General features: G+C 43.6%; 1 protein-coding gene across 6 annotated transcripts in view; it reads right to left on the bottom strand.

Annotated features, from left to right (window-relative positions):
* Positions 1–23,732, bottom strand: part of GPSM1 (G protein signaling modulator 1) — a 585,152-nt gene that overhangs the window by 385,197 nt on the left and 176,223 nt on the right. For all 6 annotated transcript variants that reach the window (XM_063935808.1, XM_063935811.1, XM_063935807.1 and 3 more), the window contains exons 4-6: positions 15,691–15,833; positions 15,487–15,610; positions 10,223–10,338 (exon numbers count right to left, since the gene is read on the bottom strand). In XM_063935808.1, coding sequence (XP_063791878.1) covers positions 10,223–10,338; positions 15,487–15,610; positions 15,691–15,833 — 383 coding nt within the window. The remainder of the gene's footprint in view (positions 1–10,222; positions 10,339–15,486; positions 15,611–15,690; positions 15,834–23,732) is intronic.

Below are 23,732 nucleotides of genomic sequence, written 5' to 3'. Positions count from 1 at the left end.
AGTCAGCACGCAGCAGGTGTACAGGTGTATAGTCAGCAGGCAGCAGGTGTACACGTGTATAGTCAGCACGCAGCAGGTGTACAGGTGTATAGTAAGCAGGCAGCAGGTGTACAGGTGTATAGTAAGCAGGCAGCAGGTGTACAGGTGTATAGTCAGCACGCAGCAGGTGTATAGTCAGCACAAAGCAGGTGAACAGGTGTATAGTCAGCACATAGCAGGTGTACAGGTGTATAGTCAGCACATAGCAGGTGTACAGGTGTATAGTCAGCACATAGCAGGTGTACAGGTGTATAGTCAGCACATAGCAGGTGTACAGGTGTAGTCAGCACAAAGCAGGTGTACAGGTGTATAGTCAGCAAGCAGCAGGTGTATAGTCAGCACAAAGTAGGTGTACAGGTTTATAGTCAGCACAAAGCAGGTGTACAGGTGTATAGTCAGCACGCAGCAGGTGTATAGTCAGTACAAAGCAGGTGTACAGGTGTACAGTCAGCATGCAGCAGGTGAACAGGTGTATAGTCAGCACGCAGCAGGTGTACAGGTGTATAGTCAGCACATAGCAGGTGTACAGGTGTATAGTCAGCAAGCAGCAAGTGTACAGGTGTATAGTCAGCACGCAGCAGGTGTACAGGTGTATAGTCAGCACGCAGCAGGTGTACAGGTGTATAGTCAGCACACAGCAGGTGTACAGGTGTATAGTCAGCACACAGCAGGTGTACAGGTGTATAGTCAGCACACAGCAGGTGTACAGGTGTATAGTCAGCACACAGCAGGTGTACAGGTGTATAGTCAGCACATAGCAAATGTACAGGTGTATAGTCAGCACGCTGCAGGTGTACAGGTGTATAGTCAGCACATAGCAGGTGTACAGGTGTATAGTCAGCACATAGCAGGTGTACAGGTGTATAGTCAGCACGCAGCAGGTGTATAGTCAGCACAAAGCAGGTGTACAGGTGTATAGTCAGCAAGCAGCAGGTGTACAGGTGTATAGTCAGCACGCAGCCGGTGTACAGGTGTATAGTCAGCAAGCAGCAGGTGTACACGTGTATAGTCAGCACGCAGCAGCTGTACAGGTGTATAGTCAGCACGCAGCAGCTGTACAGGTGTATAGTCAGCACATAGCAGGTGTATAGTCAGCACGCAGCAGGTGTACAGGTGTATAGTCAGCACATAGCAGGTGTATAGTCAGCACATAGCAGGTGTATAGTCAGCACGCAGCAGGTGTACAGGTGTATAGTCAGCAGGCAGCAGGTGTACACGTGTATAGTCAGCACGCAGCAGGTGTACAGGTGTATAGTAAGCAGGCAGCAGGTGTACAGGTGTATAGTAAGCAGGCAGCAGGTGTACAGGTGTATAGTCAGCACGCAGCAGGTGTATAGTCAGCAAGCAGCAGGTGTACAGGTGTATAGTCAGCACGCAGCAGGTGTACAGGTGTATAGTCAGCACACAGCAGGTGTACAGGTGTATAGTCAGCACACAGCAGGTGTACAGGTGTATAGTCAGCACGCAGCAGGTGTACAGGTGTATAGTCAGCACATAGCAGGTGTACAGGTGTATAGTCAGCACATAGCAGGTGTACAGGTGTATAGTCAGCACATAGCAGGTGTATAGTCAGCACGCAGCAGGTGTACAGGTGTATAGTCAGCAGGCAGCAGGTGTACACATGTATAGTCAGCACGCAGCCGGTGTACAGGTGTATAGTAAGCAGGCAGCAGGTGTACAGGTGTATAGTAAGCAGGCAGCAGGTGTACAGGTGTATAGTCAGCACGCAGCAGGTGTATAGTCAGCACACAGCAGGTGTACAGGTGTATAGTCAGCAAGCAGCAGGTGTACACGTGTATAGTCAGCACATAGCAGGTGTACAGGTGTATAGTCAGCACATAGCAGGTGTACAGGTGTATAGTCAGCACAAAGCAGGTGTATAGTAAGCAGCCAGCAGGTGTACAGGTGTATAGTAAGCAGGCAGCAGGTGTACAGGTGTATAGCCAGCACGCAGCAGGTGTACAGGTGTACAGTCAGCATGCAGCAGGTGTACAGGTGTATAGGCAGCAGGTGTACTGGTGTATAGTCAGCACGCAGCAGGTGTATAGTCAGCACAAAGCAGGTGAACAGGTGTATAGTCAGCAAGCAGCAGGTGTACAGGTGTATAGTCAGCACGCAGCAGGTGTACAGGTGTATAGTCAGCACACAGCAGGTGTACAGGTGTATAGTCAGCACACAGCAGGTGTACAGGTGTATAGTCAGCACACAGCAGGTGTACAGGTGTATAGTCAGCACACAGCAGGTGTACAGATGTATAGTCAGCACATAGCAGGTGTACAGGTGTATAGTCAGCAAGCAGCAGGTGTACAGGTGTATAGTCAGCACGCAGCAGGTGTACACGTGTATAGTCAGCACGCAGCAGGTGTACACGTGTATAGTCAGCATGCAGCAGGTGTACAGGTGTATAGGCAGCAGGTGTACTGGTGTATAGTCAGCACGCAGCAGGTGTACAGGTGTATAGTCAGCACACAGCAGGTGTACAGGTGTATAGTCAGCACACAGCAGGTGTACAGGTGTATAGTCAGCACACAGCAGGTGTACAGGTGTATAGTCAGCACACAGCAGGTGTACAGGTGTATAGTCAGCACACAGCAGGTGTACAGGTGTATAGTCAGCACACAGCAGGTGTACAGGTGTATAGTCAGCACACAGCAGGTGTACAGGTGTATAGTCAGCACACAGCAGGTGTACAGGTGTATAGTCAGCACACAGCAGGTGTACAGGTGTATAGTCAGCACACAGCAGGTGTACAGGTGTATAGTCAGCACACAGCAGGTGTACAGGTGTATAGTCAGCACACAGCAGGTGTACAGGTGTATAGTCAGCACACAGCAGGTGTACAGGTGTATAGTCTGCACATAGCAGGTGTACAGGTGTATAGTCAGCACATAGCAGGTGTACAGGTGTATAGTCAGCACGCAGCAGGTGTACAGGTGTATAGTCAGCACATAGCAGGTGTACAGGTGTATAGTCAGCACATAGCAGGTGTACAGGTGTATAGTCAGCACACAGCAGGTGTACAGGTGTATAGTCAGCACAAAGCAGGTGTACAGGTGTATAGTCAGCACATAGCAGGTGTACAGGTGTATAGTCAGCACATAGCAGGTGTACAGGTGTATAGTCAGCACACAGCAGGTGTACAGGTGTATAGTCAGCACAAAGCAGGTGTACAGGTGTATAGTCAGCACATAGCAGGTGTACAGGTGTATAGTCAGCACATAGCAGGTGTACAGGTGTATAGTCAGCACATAGCAGGTGTACAGGTGTATAGTCAGCACATAGCAGGTGTACAGGTGTATAGTCAGCACATAGCAGGTGTACAGGTGTATAGTCAGCACAAAGCAGGTGTACAGGTGTATAGTCAGCATGCAGCAGGTGTACAGGTGTATAGTCAGCACATAGCAGGTGTACAGGTGTATAGTCAGCACATAGCAGGTGTACAGGTGTATAGTCAGCACAAAGCAGGTGTACAGGTGTATAGTCAGCATGCAGCAGGTGTACAGGTGTATAGTCAGCACATAGCAGGTGTACAGGTGTATAGTCAGCAAGCAGCAGGTGTATAGTCAGCACGCAGCAGGTGTACAGGTGTATAGTCAGCACACAGCAGGTGTACAGGTGTATAGTCAGCACACAGCAGGTGTACAGGTGTATAGTCAGCACACAGCAGGTGTACAGGTGTATAGTCAGCACACAGCAGGTGTACAGGTGTATAGTCAGCACATAGCAGGTGTACAGGTGTATAGTCAGCACATAGCAGGTGTACAGGTGTATAGTCAGCACGCAGCAGGTGTACAGGTGTATAGTCAGCACGCAGCAGGTGTACACGTGTATAGTCAGCACATAGCAGGTGTACAGGTGTATAGTCAGCAAGCAGCAGGTGTACTGGTGTATAGTCAGCACGCAGCAGGTGTACAGGTGTATAGTCAGCACACAGCAGGTGTACAGGTGTATAGTCAGCACACAGCAGGTGTACAGGTGTATAGTCAGCACACAGCAGGTGTACAGGTGTATAGTCAGCACACAGCAGGTGTACAGGTGTATAGTCAGCACACAGCAGGTGTACAGGTGTATAGTCAGCACACAGCAGGTGTACAGGTGTATAGTCAGCACACAGCAGGTGTACAGGTGTATAGTCAGCACACAGCAGGTGTACAGGTGTATAGTCAGCACACAGCAGGTGTACAGGTGTATAGTCAGCACACAGCAGGTGTACAGGTGTATAGTCAGCACACAGCAGGTGTACAGGTGTATAGTCAGCACACAGCAGGTGTACAGGTGTATAGTCAGCACACAGCAGGTGTACAGGTGTATAGTCTGCACATAGCAGGTGTACAGGTGTATAGTCAGCACATAGCAGGTGTACAGGTGTATAGTCAGCACGCAGCAGGTGTACAGGTGTATAGTCAGCACATAGCAGGTGTACAGGTGTATAGTCAGCACATAGCAGGTGTACAGGTGTATAGTCAGCACACAGCAGGTGTACAGGTGTATAGTCAGCACAAAGCAGGTGTACAGGTGTATAGTCAGCACATAGCAGGTGTACAGGTGTATAGTCAGCACATAGCAGGTGTACAGGTGTATAGTCAGCACACAGCAGGTGTACAGGTGTATAGTCAGCACAAAGCAGGTGTACAGGTGTATAGTCAGCACATAGCAGGTGTACAGGTGTATAGTCAGCACATAGCAGGTGTACAGGTGTATAGTCAGCACATAGCAGGTGTACAGGTGTATAGTCAGCACATAGCAGGTGTACAGGTGTATAGTCAGCACATAGCAGGTGTACAGGTGTATAGTCAGCACAAAGCAGGTGTACAGGTGTATAGTCAGCATGCAGCAGGTGTACAGGTGTATAGTCAGCACATAGCAGGTGTACAGGTGTATAGTCAGCACATAGCAGGTGTACAGGTGTATAGTCAGCACAAAGCAGGTGTACAGGTGTATAGTCAGCATGCAGCAGGTGTACAGGTGTATAGTCAGCACATAGCAGGTGTACAGGTGTATAGTCAGCAAGCAGCAGGTGTATAGTCAGCACGCAGCAGGTGTACAGGTGTATAGTCAGCACACAGCAGGTGTACAGGTGTATAGTCAGCACACAGCAGGTGTACAGGTGTATAGTCAGCACACAGCAGGTGTACAGGTGTATAGTCAGCACACAGCAGGTGTACAGGTGTATAGTCAGCACATAGCAGGTGTACAGGTGTATAGTCAGCACATAGCAGGTGTACAGGTGTATAGTCAGCACGCAGCAGGTGTACAGGTGTATAGTCAGCACGCAGCAGGTGTACACGTGTATAGTCAGCACATAGCAGGTGTACAGGTGTATAGTCAGCAAGCAGCAGGTGTACAGGTGTATAGTCAGCAAGCAGCAGGTGTACAGGTGTATAGTCAGCACATAGCAGGTGTACAGGTGTATAGTCAGCACACAGCAGGTGTACAGGTGTATAGTCAGCACATAGCAGGTGTATAGTCAGCACGCAGCAGGTGTACAGGTGTATAGTCAGCACATAGCAGGTGTATAGTCAGCACACAGCAGGTGTATAGTCAGCACGCAGCAGGTGTACAGGTGTATAGTCAGCAGGTGTACACGTGTATAGTAAGCAGGCAGCAGGTGTACAGGTGTATAGTAAGCAAGCAGCAGGTGTACAGGTGTATAGTCAGCACGCAGCAGGTGTATAGTCAGCAAGCAGCAGGTGTACAGGTGTATAGTCAGCAAGCAGCAGGTGTACAGGTGTATAGTCAGCACGCAGCAGGTGTACAGGTGTATAGTCAGCACGCAGCAGGTGTACAGGTGTATAGTCAGCACATAGCAGGTGTACAGGTGTATAGTCAGCACATAGCAGGTGTACAGGTGTATAGTCAGCACATAGCAGGTGTACAGGTGTATAGTCAGCACGCAGCAGGTGTATAGTCAGCACAAAGCAGGTGTACACGTGTATAGTCAGCAAGCAGCAGGTGTACAGGTGTATAGTCAGCACGCAGCAGGTGTACAGGTGTATAGTCAGCACGCAGCAGGTGTACACGTGTATAGTCAGCACATAGCAGGTGTACAGGTGTATAGTCAGCAAGCAGCAGGTGTACAGGTGTATAGTCAGCAAGCAGCAGGTGTACAGGTGTATAGTCAGCACATAGCAGGTGTACAGGTGTATAGTCAGCACGCAGCAGGTGTATAGTCAGCAAGCAGCAGGTGTACAGGTGTATAGTCAGCAGGCAGCAGGTGTACACGTGTATAGTCAGCACGCAGCAGGTGTACACGTGTATAGTAAGCAGGCAGCAGGTGTACACGTGTATAGTAAGCAGGCAGCAGGTGTACAGGTGTATAGTCAGCACGCAGCAGGTGTATAGTCACTACAAAGCAGGTGTACAGGTGTATAGTCAGCAAGCAGCAGGTGTACAGGTGTATAGTCAGCACGCAGCAGGTGTACAGGTGTATAGTCAGCACATAGCAGGTGTACAGGTGTATAGTCAGCACATAGCAGGTGTACAGGTGTATAGTCAGCACATAGCAGGTGTACAGGTGTATAGTCAGCACGCAGCAGGTGTATAGTCAGCACAAAGCAGGTGTACAGGTGTATAGTCAGCAAGCAGCAGGTGTACAGGTGTATAGTCAGCACGCAGCAGGTGTACAGGTGTATAGTCAGCACATAGCAGGTGTATAGTCAGCACGCAGCAGGTGTACAGGTGTATAGTCAGCAGGCAGCAGGTGTACACGTGTATAGTCAGCACGCAGCAGGTGTACAGGTGTATAGTAAGCAGGCAGCAGGTGTACAGGTGTATAGTAAGCAGGCAGCAGGTGTACAGGTGTATAGTCAGCACGCAGCAGGTGTATAGTCAGCAAGCAGCAGGTGTATAGTCAGCAAGCAGCAGGTGTACAGGTGTATAGTCGGCACGCAGCAGGTGTACAGGTGTATAGTCAGCACGCAGCAGGTGTACAGGTGTATAGTCAGCACATAGCAGGTGTACAGGTGTATAGTCAGCACATAGCAGGTGTACAGGTGTATAGTCAGCACGCAGCAGGTGTACAGGTGTATAGTCAGCAAGCAGCAGGTGTACAGGTGTATAGTCAGCACATAGCAGGTGTACAGGTGTATAGTCAGCACATAGCAGGTGTACAGGTGTATAGTCAGCACATAGCAGGTGTACAGGTGTATAGTCAGCAAGCAGCAGGTGTACACGTGTATAGTCAGCACATAGCAGGTGTACAGGTGTATAGTCAGCACATAGCAGGTGTACAGGTGTATAGTCAGCACACAGCAGGTGTACAGGTGTATAGTCAGCACACAGCAGGTGTACAGGTGTATAGTCAGCACACAGCAGGTGTACAGGTGTATAGTCAGCACATAGCAGGTGTATAGTCAGCACGCAGCAGGTGTACAGGTGTATAGTCAGCACATAGCAGGTGTATAGTCAGCACATAGCAGGTGTATAGTCAGCACGCAGCAGGTGTACAGGTGTATAGTCAGCAGGCAGCAGGTGCACAGGTGTATAGTAAGCAGGCAGCAGGTGTATAGGTGTATAGTAAGCAAGCAGCAGGTGTACAGGTGTATAGTCAGCACGCAGCAGGTGTATAGTCAGCAAGCAGCAGGTGTACAGGTGTATAGTCAGCAAGCAGCAGGTGTACAGGTGTATAGTCAGCAAGCAGCAGGTGTACAGGTGTATAGTCAGCACATAGCAGGTGTACAGGTGTATAGTCAGCACATAGCAGGTGTACAGGTGTATAGTCAGCACATAGCAGGTGTACAGGTGTACAGTCAGCACGCAGCAGGTGTATAGTCAGCACGCAGCAGGTGTACACGTGTATAGTCAGCACATAGCAGGTGTACAGGTGTATAGTCAGCAAGCAGCAGGTGTACAGGTGTATAGTCAGCACGCAGCAGGTGTACAGGTGTATAGTCAGCACATAGCAGGTGTACAGGTGTATAGTCAGCACATAGCAGGTGTACAGGTGTATAGTCAGCACATAGCAGGTGTACAGGTGTATAGTCAGCACATAGCAGGTGTACAGGTGTATAGTCAGCACATAGCAGGTGTACAGGTGTATAGTCAGCAAGCAGCAGGTGTACAGGTGTATAGTCAGCAAGCAGCAGGTGTACACGTGTATAGTCAGCACATAGCAGGTGTACAGGTGTATAGTCAGCACGCAGCAGGTGTACATGTGTATAGTCAGCACACAGCAGGTGTACAGGTGTATAGTCAGCACATAGCAGGTGTACAGGTGTATAGTCAGCACATAGCAGGTGTACAGGTGTATAGTCAGCAAGCAGCAGGTGTACAGGTGTATAGTCAGCAAGCAGCAGGTGTACACGTGTATAGTCAGCACATAGCAGGTGTACAGGTGTATAGTCAGCACGCAGCAGGTGTACATGTGTATAGTCAGCACACAGCAGGTGTACAGGTGTATAGTCAGCACATAGCAGGTGTATAGTCAGCACATAGCAGGTGTACAGGTGTATAGTCAGCACATAGCAGGTGTACAGGTGTATAGTCAGCACGCAGCAGGTGTATAGTCAGCAAGCAGCAGGTGTACAGGTGTATAGTCAGCAGGCAGCAGGTGTACACGTGTATAGTAAGCAGGCAGCAGGTGTACAGGTGTATAGTCAGCACGCAGCACGTGTATAGTCAGCACGCAGCAGGTGTACAGGTGTATAGTCAGCACGCAGCAGGTGTACAGGTGTATAGTCAGCACGCAGCAGGTGTACAGGTGTATAGTCAGCACGCAGCAGGTTTACAGGTGTATAGTCAGCACATAGCAGGTGTACAGGTGTATAGTCAGCACATAGCAGGTGTACAGGTGTATAGTCAGCACATAGCAGGTGTACAGGTGTATAGTCAGCACATAGCAGGTGTACAGGTGTATAGTCAGCACATAGCAGGTGTACAGGTGTATAGTCAGCACAAAGCAGGTGTACAGGTGTATAGTCAGCAAGCAGCAGGTGTATAGTCAGCACAAAGCAGGTGTACAGGTGTACAGTCAGCACGCAGCAGGTGTACAGGTGTATAGTCAGCACGCAGCAGGTGTACAGGTGTATATTCAGCACGCAGCAGGTGTACAGGTGTATAGTCAGCACGCAGCAGGTGTACAGGTGTATAGTCAGCACGCAGCAGGTGTACACGTGTATAGTCAGCACGCAGCAGGTGTACAGGTGTATAGTCAGCATGCAGCAGGTGTACAGGTGTATAGTCAGCACATAGCAGGTGTACAGGTGTATAGTCAGCATGCAGCAGGTGTACAGGTGTATAGTCAGCACATAGCAGGTGTACAGGTGTATAGTCAGCACATAGCAGGTGTACAGGTGTATAGTCAGCATGCAGCAGGTGTACAGGTGTATAGTCAGCACATAGCAGGTGTACAGGTGTATAGTCAGCATGCAGCAGGTGTACAGGTGTACAGTCAGCACATAGCAGGTGTACAGGTGTATAGTCAGCACATAGCAGGTGTACAGTCAGCACATAGCAGGTGTACAGGTGTATAGTCAGCACACAGCAGGTGTACAGGTGTACAGTCAGCACATAGCAGGTGTACAGGTGTATAGTCAGCACATAGCAGGTGTACAGGTGTATAGTCAGCACATAGCAGGTGTACAGGTGTATAGTCAGCACATAGCAGGTGTACAGGTGTATAGTCAGCACATAGCAGGTGTACAGGTGTATAGTCAGCACATAGCAGGTGTACAGGTGTATAGTCAGCACATAGCAGGTGTACAGGTGTATAGTCAGCACATAGCAGGTGTACAGGTGTATAGTCAGCACATAGCAGGTGTACAGGTGTATAGTCAGCACATAGCAGGTGTACACGTGTATAGGCAGCACGCAGCAGGTGTACACGTGTATAGTCAGCACGCAGCAGGTGTACAGGTGTACAGTCAGCACACAGCAGGTGTACAGTCAGCACATAGCAGGTGTACACGTGTATAGGCAGCACGCAGCAGGTGTACACGTGTATAGTCAGCACGCAGCAGGTGTACAGGTGTACAGTCAGCACACAGCAGGTGTACACGTGTATAGTCAGCACATAGCAGGTGTACAGGTGTACAGTCAGCACACAGCAGGTGTACACGTGTATAGTCAGCACATAGCAGGTGTACACATTTACCAGTAAAAATGTTACAGATTCTATAGTGAGCGGCGCCACCTAGAGGACAGTAAGAGTAACATACACTGTCTGCGGGAGCACGGTATCACTTACTTGTAGTACTCTGCTGAGGTATCGAATCTGCCCAGGAATATGTGAGCGTTGCCCAGGTTGCTGTACGCCCGTCTCTCTGCAGCTTTGTCTCCAAACTCTTTTGCTATGGCCAGTCTCTGTAAGGAAGAGAAGGGTCACAATGTGGCAGTGCCAGGGGGCAGAGGCGGTCTCCTATTAGTGAGATTACACCAGCGTATAACATGTAGGTGAGGATTACACCAGCGTATTACATGTAGTTGAGGATTACACCAGCGTATAACATGTAGGTGGGGATTACACCAGCGTATAACATGTAGTTGAGGATTACACCACTGTATAACATGTAGGGGGGGATTACACCAGCGTATAACATGTAGGTGGGGATTACACCTGCGTATAACATGTAGGTGGGGATTACACCTGCGTATAACATGTAGGTGGGGATTACACCAGCGTATAACATGTAGGTGAGGATTACACCAGCGTATAACATGTAGGTGAGGATTACACCAGCGTATAACATGTAGGGGGGGATTACACCAGCGTATAACATGTAGGGGGGGATTACACCAGCGTATAACATGTAGGGGGGGATTACACCAGCGTATAACATGTAGGGGGGGATTACACCAGCGTATAACATGTAGGTGGGGATTACACCAGCGTATAACATGTAGGTGGGGATTACACCAGCGTATAACATGTAGGTGGGGATTACACAAGCGTATTACATGTAGGTGAGGATTACACCAGCGTATAACATGTAGGTGAGAATTACACCAGCGTATAACATGTAGGTGAGGATTACACCAGCGTATAACATGGAGGTGGGGATTACACCAGCGTATAACATGTAGGTGAGGATTACACCAGCGTATAGCATGTAGGTGGGGATTACACCAGCGTAAAACATGTAGGTGAGGATTACACCAGCGTATAACATGTATGTGGGGATTACACCAGCGTATAACATGTAGGTGAGGATTACACCACTGTATAAATGTAGGTGAGGATTACACCACTGTATAACATGTAGGTGGGGATTACACCAGCGTATAACATGTAGGTGAGGATTACACCAGCGTATAACATGTATGTGGGGATTACACCAGCGTATAACATGTAGGTGAGGATTACACCAGCGTATAACATGTATGTGGGGATTACACCACCGTATAACATGTAGGTGAGGATTACACCACTGTATAAATGTAGGTGAGGATTACACCACTGTATAACATGTAGGTGGGGATTACACCAGCGTATAACATGTAGGTGAGGATTACACCAGCGTATAACATGTAGGTGGGGATTACACCAGCGTATAACATGTAGGTGAGGATTACACCAGCGTATAACATGTAGGTGAGGATTACACCAGCGTATAACATGTAGGTGGGGATTACACCAGCGTATAACATGTAGGTGAGGATTACACCAGCGTATAACATGTAGGTGGGGATTACACCAGCGTATAACATGTAGGTGGGGATTACACCAGCGTATAACATGTAGGTGGGGATTACACCAGCGTATAACATGTAGGTGGGGATTACACCAGCGTATAACATGTAGGTGAGGATTACACCAGCGTATAACATGTAGGTGAGGATTACACCAGCGTATAACATGTAGGTGGGGATTACACCAGCGTATAACATGTAGGTGAGGATTACACCAGCGTATAACATGTAGGTGGGGATTACACCAGCGTATAACATGTAGGTGGGGATTACACCAGCGTATAACATGTAGGTGGGGATTACACCAGCGTATAACATGTAGGTGGGGATTACACCAGCGCATAACATGTAGGTGGGGATTACACCAGCGCATAACATGTAGGTGAGGATTACACCAGCGTATAACATGTAGATGGGGATTACACCAATGTATAACATGTAGGTGGGGATTACACCAGCGTATAACATGTAGGTGGGGATTACACCAATGTATAACATGTAGGAGGGTGTGAGGATACCGGGTTCCAAATCATTCAGTCATGGTGGTAGATGAAAAACCAACAGTGGTTTATTGAACAGAATGGGTTATAAACAGCTCAGCACACTTCTGTGATCCAATTCTACACGACAATCCCTCCTGGAACTCCTGACAGAACATTACTTCTTAGCCAGTCTCCTGTCACTCTCTGACCTTCTCTCCCAGATCTCTCTCACCTCCCCTGTTTGCTATTATCAAAACCTTTGTCTTTCCTACAATAAGGCGACACCCCCAGAACAGTTTCAGAGCAAACCTACTTTCACATGTCCAGGCATGTCCCCTAGGCCACAATAGATGTTATCTAAATTAACCTTACTTAATCTGATTGTGTGTCCTGGAATCCATTGTGTGGGGAAGAATGAGGGGGTTGTATGGCCTGACATATGAGACTGGCTGTATCTGGGATCCGGTCTGAAGACCGACAGTGTCTAGGTCGACAATGTTTAGGTCGACAGTCACTAGGTCGACATGGATGGAAGGTCGACAGGGTTTCTAGGTCGATATGTGCTAGGACGACAGGTCTAAAGGTCGACATGAGTTTTTCACATTTTTTTTTTTTTTTCATACTTAACGATCCACGTGGACTACAATTGGAACGGTAAAGTGTGCCGAGCGAAGCGGTAGCGGAGCGAAGGCACCATGCCCGAAGCATGGCGAGCGAAGCGAGCCATGCGAGGGGACGCGGTACACTAATTTGGGATCCCGGTCACTCTACGAAGAAAACAACACCAAAAAAATAAAAATCCTCATGTCGACTGACAGGACGGTCCCGTACGAAAGCACTCGCCGCTTTCGCGTCCCGTCTCCTGCGCACAGATAGGAAGGTTAGGTCACTTGAGGCCTGACCACATAGGGGATTCCCGCTTACCGTCAGTAACCGCCTGTTACTGACTCCACCCACTGCGCTGTGGGCGGGCTTATGCTGCCACCACCAAACTCCTAACCTGCCGTGGCGTTTGAAACCACGGTTCTGCTCTGTATGTGCCGACGCACTGCCTTACCATACCTGTGTGGTGTTGACGAATCCCCACTAGCCACTTGCTAGGCCTCTACCGGTAGCTGGCGGAAGGCGGAACTTGGAGACGTTAGGTGCTTCCCTGGACAGGCGGAGGACTGGGCTATGGTTGGCATAACCCTGTAGGTCACAAGATGAAGCAATCTTCTTGAGGCAATGGTGTTTTATTTGCTCAATAGTTCTAAAGAGAACTCTTCCCTATTGCTAGGGGCAACAGCATACAGCAAGATGTTCCAGCAGAATAAGATGGTACAACTACAACCTGGAGGCACACAGGCCTCCTTTTTATGTCAATTTTACACACAGTACCACAGGGGGGTAAGCGCTCCCTGTCTTCTCCAACCAATCAGGTTATTTTACAAAATACCAATAAATAAATTACATTTCAAAAGGAGATAAGTGCCATAAAACAATATCCTCCTTCCTGTCACCCAGACAACGTTGGTATCAGATTAACATTCACTATTGATAAATTTATCACATAGCTTCAAAATAGAAATGTTTCTGTCTCATTCACATCTCCAGGCAAACCCAGTGTTTGAGATTACAACAGGAAAGGCTACAATACAAACAGTCTTCCTTCCTGAATCTGCCATTCAGGGTTCGTATATCAATTAAATCATTACATGAAACAGGTTCCAAGTCCAGAACTACTTTACATATGGGATAAGGAGATCCCTGTGAGTAGCATCTCTCTAAGGAACTTACACATCAAAAGGTATTGTCATTCACACCTCTCTGCTAGGACAGGGCCATTAGCATGCCACTTCCTACTGACAGGAGATGATTATTCAGACATCTATAGTAAGTGCATTTTCCTTTAAATATACAGGTGACCACATCTTAAATATAAATTCATTTAAACATGCATTCCTGCAATTGTGCACAGAGCACTACATATGACATGTTAAGACACATCATTAAACATATTTTTAAACAGTCTGCGCCCAGCGCCGTAAGTACATTTAACAGTGACGCCAAGCGCCTATTGTCCGCAACATGGCGCCGGGCACCTGGGGTTAACCCCTTCAGTGCTGCAGCGGCCATTGTCCACGTGGGCTGGGGTCTCTCCGGCCACATCGACCTTTAGACCTGTCGACCTAGCACATGTCGACCTAGAAACCCTGTCGACCTTCCATCCATGTCGACCTAGTGACTGTCGACCTATAGTGGTCAACCTAAACATTGTCGACCTAGACACTGTCGATTTGATGAACCACACCCGCTGTATCTACCCAACAGCAAACACACAGGTTATCTGAGCAGTCACATGGGGGGAACATTATTTTACAAACTATAATACAATAACCAATACATTCATATATATACACATCGAAAACATAACTGTACCCTTGTAACAATAACATCATACAATATAATACAATATTGCCTAGTACATAGCCAAATACAGATCAACAATTAGTGTAGTCCATGGGTAAGACTAGGGCTAGGAAAGTAACCACGTGCCTTTTACCACTGTGCGACACGACGCTCCGGCTGTGTCCTCACGTGTCGTCACAGTGGGGATTACACCAGCGTATAACATGTAGGTGGGGATTACACCAGCGTATAACATGTAGGTGGGGATTACACCAATGTATAACATGTAGGTGGGGATTACACCAATGTATAACATGTAGGTGGGGATTACACCAGCGTATAACATGTAGGTGAGGATTAAACCAATGTATAACATGTAGGTGGGGATTATACCAGCGTATAACATGTAGGTGAGGATTACACCAGCGTATAACATGTAGGTGAGGATTACACCAGCGTATAACATGTAGGTGGGGATTACACCAGCGTATAACATGTAGGTGGGGATTACACCAGCGTATAACATGTAGGTGGGGATTACACCAGCGTATAACATGTAGGTGGGGATTACACCACCGTATAATATGTAGGTGAGGATTACACCAGCGTATAACATGTAGGTGAGGATTACACCAGCGTATAACATGTAGGTGAGGATTACACCAGCGTATAACATGTAGGTGAGGATTACACCAGCGTATAACATGTAGGTGGGGATTACACCAGCATATAACATGTAGGTGAGGATTACACCAGCGTATAACATGTAGGTGAGGATTACACCAGCGTATTACATGTAGGTGGGGATTACACCAGCGTATGTTTACTTGCATTTCATGGTAAACGTCTATGTAGCTATAATGTCACTGACACCTGGAATATCTGTGACCGTCAGTAGGCGCCACTCAGTAGGTAAGTACATATGGTATCATGCACTGCGCTCACTCACCTCTTTGTGGAACACAATGGCCTCATTGAAGTTGCCTAGGAGGTAGTGAGTGTTACCAAGGTTTCCATAAGCCCGGCCCTGCGCGGCGCGGTCACCCAATTCTTTCACCAGGGCCAGATTCCTCCTGTAAGAGAGAGGGCGCCTTCAGCATGGCAGCGGGTACTGATCTTGTACAGGGAGCTAATGGGCACTCGCAGTACTCACTCATAGTACTCTGTGGCCTTCACCAGGGGCTCCTTCACCTCCTCCGACAGGTCTCCCGGGATCTGCGGCATGTTCCAGGACAGCTGCTTCCCCCTGGCATGGAAGACATTGCCGGCATTGTAGAGTGCCCGAGCCTCACCCACCTGGGAACAGGGATCAGACGTTCAGTAACACTGTGTATAGCCTACACTGGTACCAGTACACACATGGCGCGATCACTGAGCCTGACTGTATAGTGATAATAATGTTATTATAGAGCACCTGTCTCCAGTAATACATATGGAATGAAGGAGTGACTGTATAGTGATAATAATGTTATTATAGAGCACGTGTCTCCAGTAATACATATGGAATGAAGGAGTGACTGTATAGTGATAATAATGTTATTATAGAGCACGTGTCTCCCAGTAATACATATGGAATGAAGGAGTGACTGTATAGTGATAATAATGTTATTATAGAACACGTGTCTCCCAGTAATACATATGGAATGAAGGAGTGACTGTATAGTGATAATAATGTTATTATAGAGCACGTGTCTCCCAGTAATACATATGGAATGAAGGAGTGACTGTATAGTGATAATAATGTTATTATAGAGCACGTGTCTCCAGTAATACATATGGAATGAAGGAGTGACTGTAGAAGTGATAATAATGTTATTATAGAGCACCTGTCTCCAGTAATACATATGGAATGAAGGAGTGACTGTATAGTGATAATAATGTTATTATAGAGCACGTGTCTCCAGTAATACATATGGAATGAAGGAGTGACTGTATAGTGATAATAATGTTATTATAGAGCACGTGTCTCCAGTAATACATATGGAATGAAGGAGTGACTGTATAGTGATAATAATGTTATTATAGAACACGTGTCTCCAGTAATACATATGGAATGAAGGAGTGACTGTATAGTGATAATAATGTTATTATAGAGCACGTGTCTCCCAGTAATACATATGGAATGAAGGAGTGACTGTATAGTGATAATAATGTTATTATAGAGCACGTGTCTCCCAGTAATACATATGGAATGAAGGAGTGACTGTATAGTGATAATAATGTTATTATAGAGCACCTGTCTCCAGTAATACATATGGAATGAAGGAGTGACTGTATAGTGATAATAATGTTATTATAGAACACATGTCTCCCAGTAATACATATGGAATGAAGGAGTGACTGTATAGTGATAATAATGTTATTATAGAACACGTGTCTCCAGTAATACATATGGAATGAAGGAGTGACTGTATAGTGATAATAATGTTATTATAGAGCACGTGTCTCCCAGTAATACATATGGAATGAAGGAGTGACTGTATAGTGATAATAATGTTATTATAGAACACGTGTCTCCAGTAATACATATGGAATGAAGGAGTGACTGTATAGTGATAATAATGTTATTATAGAACACGTGTCTCCAGTAATACATATGGAATGAAGGAGTGACTGTATAGTGATAATAATGTTATTATAGAGCACGTGTCTCCAGTAATACATATGGAATGAAGGAGTGACTGTATAGTGATAATAATGTTATTATAGAGCACGTGTCTCCAGTAATACATATGGAATGAAGGAGTGACTGTATAGTGATAATAATGTTATTATAGAACACGTGTCTCCAGTAATACATATGGAATGAAGGAGTGACTGTATAGTGATAATAATGTTATTATAGAGCACGTGTCTCCCAGTAATACATATGGAATGAAGGAGTGACTGTATAGTGATAATAATGTTATTATAGAGCACGTGTCTCCCAGTAATACATATGGAATGAAGGAGTGACTGTATAGTGATAATAATGTTATTATAGAGCACCTGTCTCCAGTAATACATATGGAATGAAGGAGTGACTGTATAGTGATAATAATGTTATTATAGAACACATGTCTCCCAGTAATACATATGGAATGAAGGAGTGACTGTATAGTGATAATAATGTTATTATAGAACACGTGTCTCCAGTAATACATATGGAATGAAGGAGTGACTGTATAGTGATAATAATGTTATTATAGAGCACGTGTCTCCCAGTAATACATATGGAATGAAGGAGTGACTGTATAGTGATAATAATGTTATTATAGAACACGTGTCTCCCAGTAATACATATGGAATGAAGGAGTGACTGTATAGTGATAATAATGTTATTATAGAGCACGTGTCTCCCAGTAATACATATGGAATGAAGGAGTGACTGTATAGTGATAATAATGTTATTATAGAACACGTGTCTCCAGTAATACATATGGAATGAAGGAGTGACTGTATAGTGATAATAATGTTATTATAGAACACGTGTCTCCCAGTAATACATATGGAATGAAGGAGTGACTGTATAGTGATAATAATGTTATTATAGAGCACGTGTCTCCAGTAATACATATGGAATGAAGGAGTGACTGTATAGTGATAATAATGTTATTATAGAGCACGTGTCTCCCAGTAATACATATGGAATGAAGGAGTGACTGTATAGTGATAATAATGTTATTATAGAACACGTGTCTCCAGTAATACATATGGAATGAAGGAGTGACTGTATAGTGATAATAATGTTATTATAGAACACGTGTCTCCAGTAATACATATGGAATGAAGGAGTGACTGTATAGTGATAATAATGTTATTATAGAGCACCTGTCTCCCAGTAATACATATGGAATGAAGGAGTGACTGTATAGTGATAATAATGTTATTATAGAGCACGTGTCTCCAGTAATACATGTGGAATGAAGGAGTGACTGTATAGTGATAATAATGTTATTATAGAGCACCTGTCTCCCAGTAATACATATGGAATGAAGGAGTGACTGTATAGTGATAATAATGTTATTATAGAGCACGTGTCTCCAGTAATACATATGGAATGAAGGAGTGACTGTATAGTGATAATAATGTTATTATAGAGCACGTGTCTCCAGTAATACATATGGAATGAAGGAGTGACTGTATAGTGATAATAATGTTATTATAGAGCACGTGTCTCCCAGTAATACATATGGAATGAAGGAGTGACTGTATAGTGATAATAATGTTATTATAGAACACGTGTCTCCAGTAATACATATGGAATGAAGGAGTGACTGTATAGTGATAATAATGTTATTATAGAGCACGTGTCTCCCAGTAATACATATGGAATGAAGGAGTGACTGTAGAAGTGATAATAATGTTATTATAGAACACCGTGTCTCCCAGTAATACATATGGAATGAAGGAGTGACTGTATAGTGATAATAATGTTATTATAGAACACCTGTCTCCCAGTAATACATATGGAATGAAGGAGTGACTGTATAGTGATAATAATGTTATTATAGAGCACGTGTCTCCAGTAATACATATGGAATGAAGGAGTGACTGTATAGTGATAATAATGTTATTATAGAGCACGTGTCTCCAGTAATACATATGGAATGAAGGAGTGACTGTATAGTGATAATAATGTTATTATAGAGCACGTGTCTCCCAGTAATACATATGGAATGAAGGAGTGACTGTATAGTGATAATAATGTTATTATAGAGCACGTGTCTCCAGTAATACATATGGAATGAAGGAGTGACTGTATAGTGATAATAATGTTATTATAGAGCACGTGTCTCCCAGTAATACATATGGAATGAAGGAGTGACTGTATAGTGATAATAATGTTATTATAGAGCACGTGTCTCCCAGTAATACATATGGAATGAAGGAGTGACTGTATAGTGATAATAATGTTATTAACGAACACGTGTCTCCCAGTAATACATATGGAATGAAGGAGTGACTGTATAGTGATAATAATGTTATTATAGAGCACGTGTCTCCCAGTAATACATATGGAATGAAGGAGTGACTGTATAGTGATAATAATGTTATTATAGAACACGTGTCTCCAGTAATACATATAGAATGAAGGAGTGACTGTATAGTGATAATAATGTTATTATAGAACACGTGTCTCCAGTAATACATATGGAATGAAGGAGTGACTGTATAGTGATAATAATGTTATTATAGAACACGTGTCTCCCAGTAATACATATGGAATGAAGGAGTGACTGTATAGTGATAATAATGTTATTATAGAACACGTGTCTCCAGTAATACATATAGAATGAAGGAGTGACTGTATAGTGATAATAATGTTATTATAGAACACGTGTCTCCAGTAATACATATGGAATGAAGGAGTGACTGTATAGTGATAATAATGTTATTATAGAACACGTGTCTCCCAGTAATACATATGGAATGAAGGAGTGACTGTATAGTGATAATAATGTTATTATAGAACACCTGTCTCCCAGTAATACATATGGAATGAAGGAGTGACTGTATAGTGATAATAATGTTATTATAGAGCACGTGTCTCCCAGTAATACATATGGAATGAAGGAGTGACTGTATAGTGATAATAATGTTATTATAGAACACGTGTCTCCAGTAATACATATAGAATGAAGGAGTGACTGTATAGTGATAATAATGTTATTATAGAACACGTGTCTCCAGTAATACATATGGAATGAAGGAGTGACTGTATAGTGATAATAATGTTATTATAGAACACGTGTCTCCCAGTAATACATATGGAATGAAGGAGTGACTGTATAGTGATAATAATGTTATTATAGAACACCTGTCTCCCAGTAATACATATGGAATGAAGGAGTGACTGTATAGTGATAATAATGTTATTATAGAGCACGTGTCTCCCAGTAATACATATGGAATGAAGGAGTGACTGTATAGTGATAATAATGTTATTATAGAACACGTGTCTCCCAGTAATACATATGGAATGAAGGAGTGACTGTATAGTGATAATAATGTTATTATAGAGCACGTGTCTCCCAGTAATACATATGGAATGAAGGAGTGACTGTATAGTGATAATAATGTTATTATAGAACACGTGTCTCCAGTAATACATATGGAATGAAGGAGTGACTGTATAGTGATAATAATGTTATTATAGAACACGTGTCTCCCAGTAATACATATGGAATGAAGGAGTGACTGTACAGTGATAATAATGTTATTATAGAGCACGTGTCTCCCAGTAATACATATGGAATGAAGGAGTGACTGTATAGTGATAATAATGTTATTATAGAGCACGTGTCTCCCAGTAGTACATATGGAATGAAGGAGTGACTGTATAGTGATAATAATGTTATTATAGAGCACGTGTCTCCCAGTAATACATATGGAATGAAGGAGTGACTGTATAGTGATAATAATGTTATTATAGAGCACGTGTCTCCCAGTAATACATATGGAATGAAGGAGTGACTGTATAGTGATAATAATGTTATTATAGAATACGTGTCTCCAGTAATACATATGGAATGAAGGAGTGACTGTATAGTGATAATAATGTTATTATAGAGCACGTGTCTCCCAGTAATACATATGGAATGAAGGAGTGACTGTATAGTGATAATAATGTTATTATAGAGCACGTGTCTCCCAGTAATACATATGGAATGAAGGAGTGACTGTATAGTGATAATAATGTTATTATAGAACACGTGTCTCCAGTAATACATATGGAATGAAGGAGTGACTGTATAGTGATAATAATGTTATTATAGAACACGTGTCTCCCAGTAATACAGATGGAATGAAGGAGTGACTGTATAGTGATAATAATGTTATTATAGAGCACGTGTCTCCAGTAATACATATGGAATGAAGGAGTGACTGTATAGTGATAATAATGTTATTATAGAGCACCTGTCTCCCAGTAATACATATGGAATGAAGGAGTGACTGTATAGTGATAATAATGTTATTATAGAGCACGTGTCTCCAGTAATACATATGGAATGAAGGAGTGACTGTATAGTGATAATAATGTTATTATAGAGCACCTGTCTCCCAGTAATACATATGGAATGAAGGAGTGACTGTATAGTGATAATAATGTTATTATAGAGCACGTGTCTCCCAGTAATACATATGGAATGAAGGAGTGACTGTATAGTGATAATAATGTTATTATAGAGCACGTGTCTCCCAGTAATACATATGGAATGAAGGAGTGACTGTATAGTGATAATAATGTTATTATAGAGCACGTGTCTCCAGTAATACATATGGAATGAAGGAGTGACTGTATAGTGATAATAATGTTATTATAGAGCACGTGTCTCCAGTAATACATATGGAATGAAGGAGTGACTGTATAGTGATAATAATGTTATTATAGAGCACGTGTCTCCAGTAATACATATGGAATGAAGGAGTGACTGTATAGTGATAATAATGTTATTATAGAGCACGTGTCTCCAGTAATACATATGGAATGAAGGAGTGACTGTATAGTGATAATAATGTTATTATAGAGCACGTGTCTCCCAGTAATACATATGGAATGAAGGAGTGACTGTATAGTGATAATAATGTTATTATAGAGCACGTGTCTCCCAGTAATACATATGGAATGAAGGAGTGACTGTATAGTGATAATAATGTTATTATAGAGCACGTGTCTCCAGTAATACATATGGAATGAAGGAGTGACTGTATAGTGATAATAATGTTATTATAGAGCACGTGTCTCCCAGTAATACATATGGAATGAAGGAGTGACTGTATAGTGATAATAATGTTATTATAGAACACGTGTCTCCAGTAATACATATGGAATGAAGGAGTGACTGTATAGTGATAATAATGTTATTATAGAACACGTGTCTCCAGTAATACATATGGAATGAAGGAGTGACTGTATAGTGATAATAATGTTATTATAGAGCACGTGTCTCCCAGTAATACATATGGAATGAAGGAGTGACTGTATAGTGATAATAATGTTATTATAGAACACGTGTCTCCAGTAATACATATGGAATGAAGGAGTGACTGTATAGTGATAATAATGTTATTATAGAACACGTGTCTCCAGTAATACATATGGAATGAAGGAGTGACTGTATAGTGATAATAATGTTATTATAGAGCACCTGTCTCCCAGTAATACATATGGAATGAAGGAGTGACTGTATAGTGATAATAATGTTATTATAGAACACGTGTCTCCAGTAATACATATGGAATGAAGGAGTGACTGTATAGTGATAATAATGTTATTATAGAGCACGTGTCTCCAGTAATACATATGGAATGAAGGAGTGACTGTATAGTGATAATAATGTTATTATAGAGCACGTGTCTCCAGTAATACATATGGAATGAAGGAGTGACTGTATAGTGATAATAATGTTATTATAGAGCACGTGTCTCCCAGTAATACATATGGAATGAAGGAGTGACTGTATAGTGATAATAATGTTATTATAGAACACGTGTCTCCCAGTAATACATATGGAATGAAGGAGTGACTGTATAGTGATAATAATGTTATTATAGAACACGTGTCTCCCAGTAATACATATGGAATGAAGGAGTGACTGTATAGTGATAATAATGTTATTATAGAGCACGTGTCTCCCAGTAATACATATGGAATGAAGGAGTGACTGTATAGTGATAATAATGTTATTATAGAGCACGTGTCTCCCAGTAATACATATGGAATGAAGGAGTGACTGTATAGTGATAATAATGTTATTATAGAGCACGTGTCTCCAGTAATACATATGGAATGAAGGAGTGACTGTATAGTGATAATAATGTTATTATAGAGCACGTGTCTCCCAGTAATACATATGGAATGAAGGAGTGACTGTATAGTGATAATAATGTTATTATAGAGCACGTGTCTCCAGTAATACATATGGAATGAAGGAGTGACTGTATAGTGATAATAATGTTATTATAGAGCACGTGTCTCCAGTAATACATATGGAATGAAGGAGTGACTGTATAGTGATAATAATGTTATTATAGAGCACGTGTCTCCAGTAATACATATGGAATGAAGGAGTGACTGTATAGTGATAATAATGTTATTATAGAGTACGTGTCTCCCAGTAATACATATGGAATGAAGGAGTGACTGTAGAAGTGATAATAATGTTATTATAGAGCACGTGTCTCCAGTAATACATATGGAATGAAGGAGTG

This window comes from Pseudophryne corroboree, chromosome 8 (genome assembly GCF_028390025.1).
Source record: "Pseudophryne corroboree isolate aPseCor3 chromosome 8, aPseCor3.hap2, whole genome shotgun sequence".
Lineage (NCBI taxonomy): Eukaryota > Metazoa > Chordata > Amphibia > Anura > Myobatrachidae > Pseudophryne > Pseudophryne corroboree.
The sequence above is the reverse complement of the archived record's forward strand: the minus strand, read 5'-3'. Positions and strand labels throughout refer to the sequence as shown.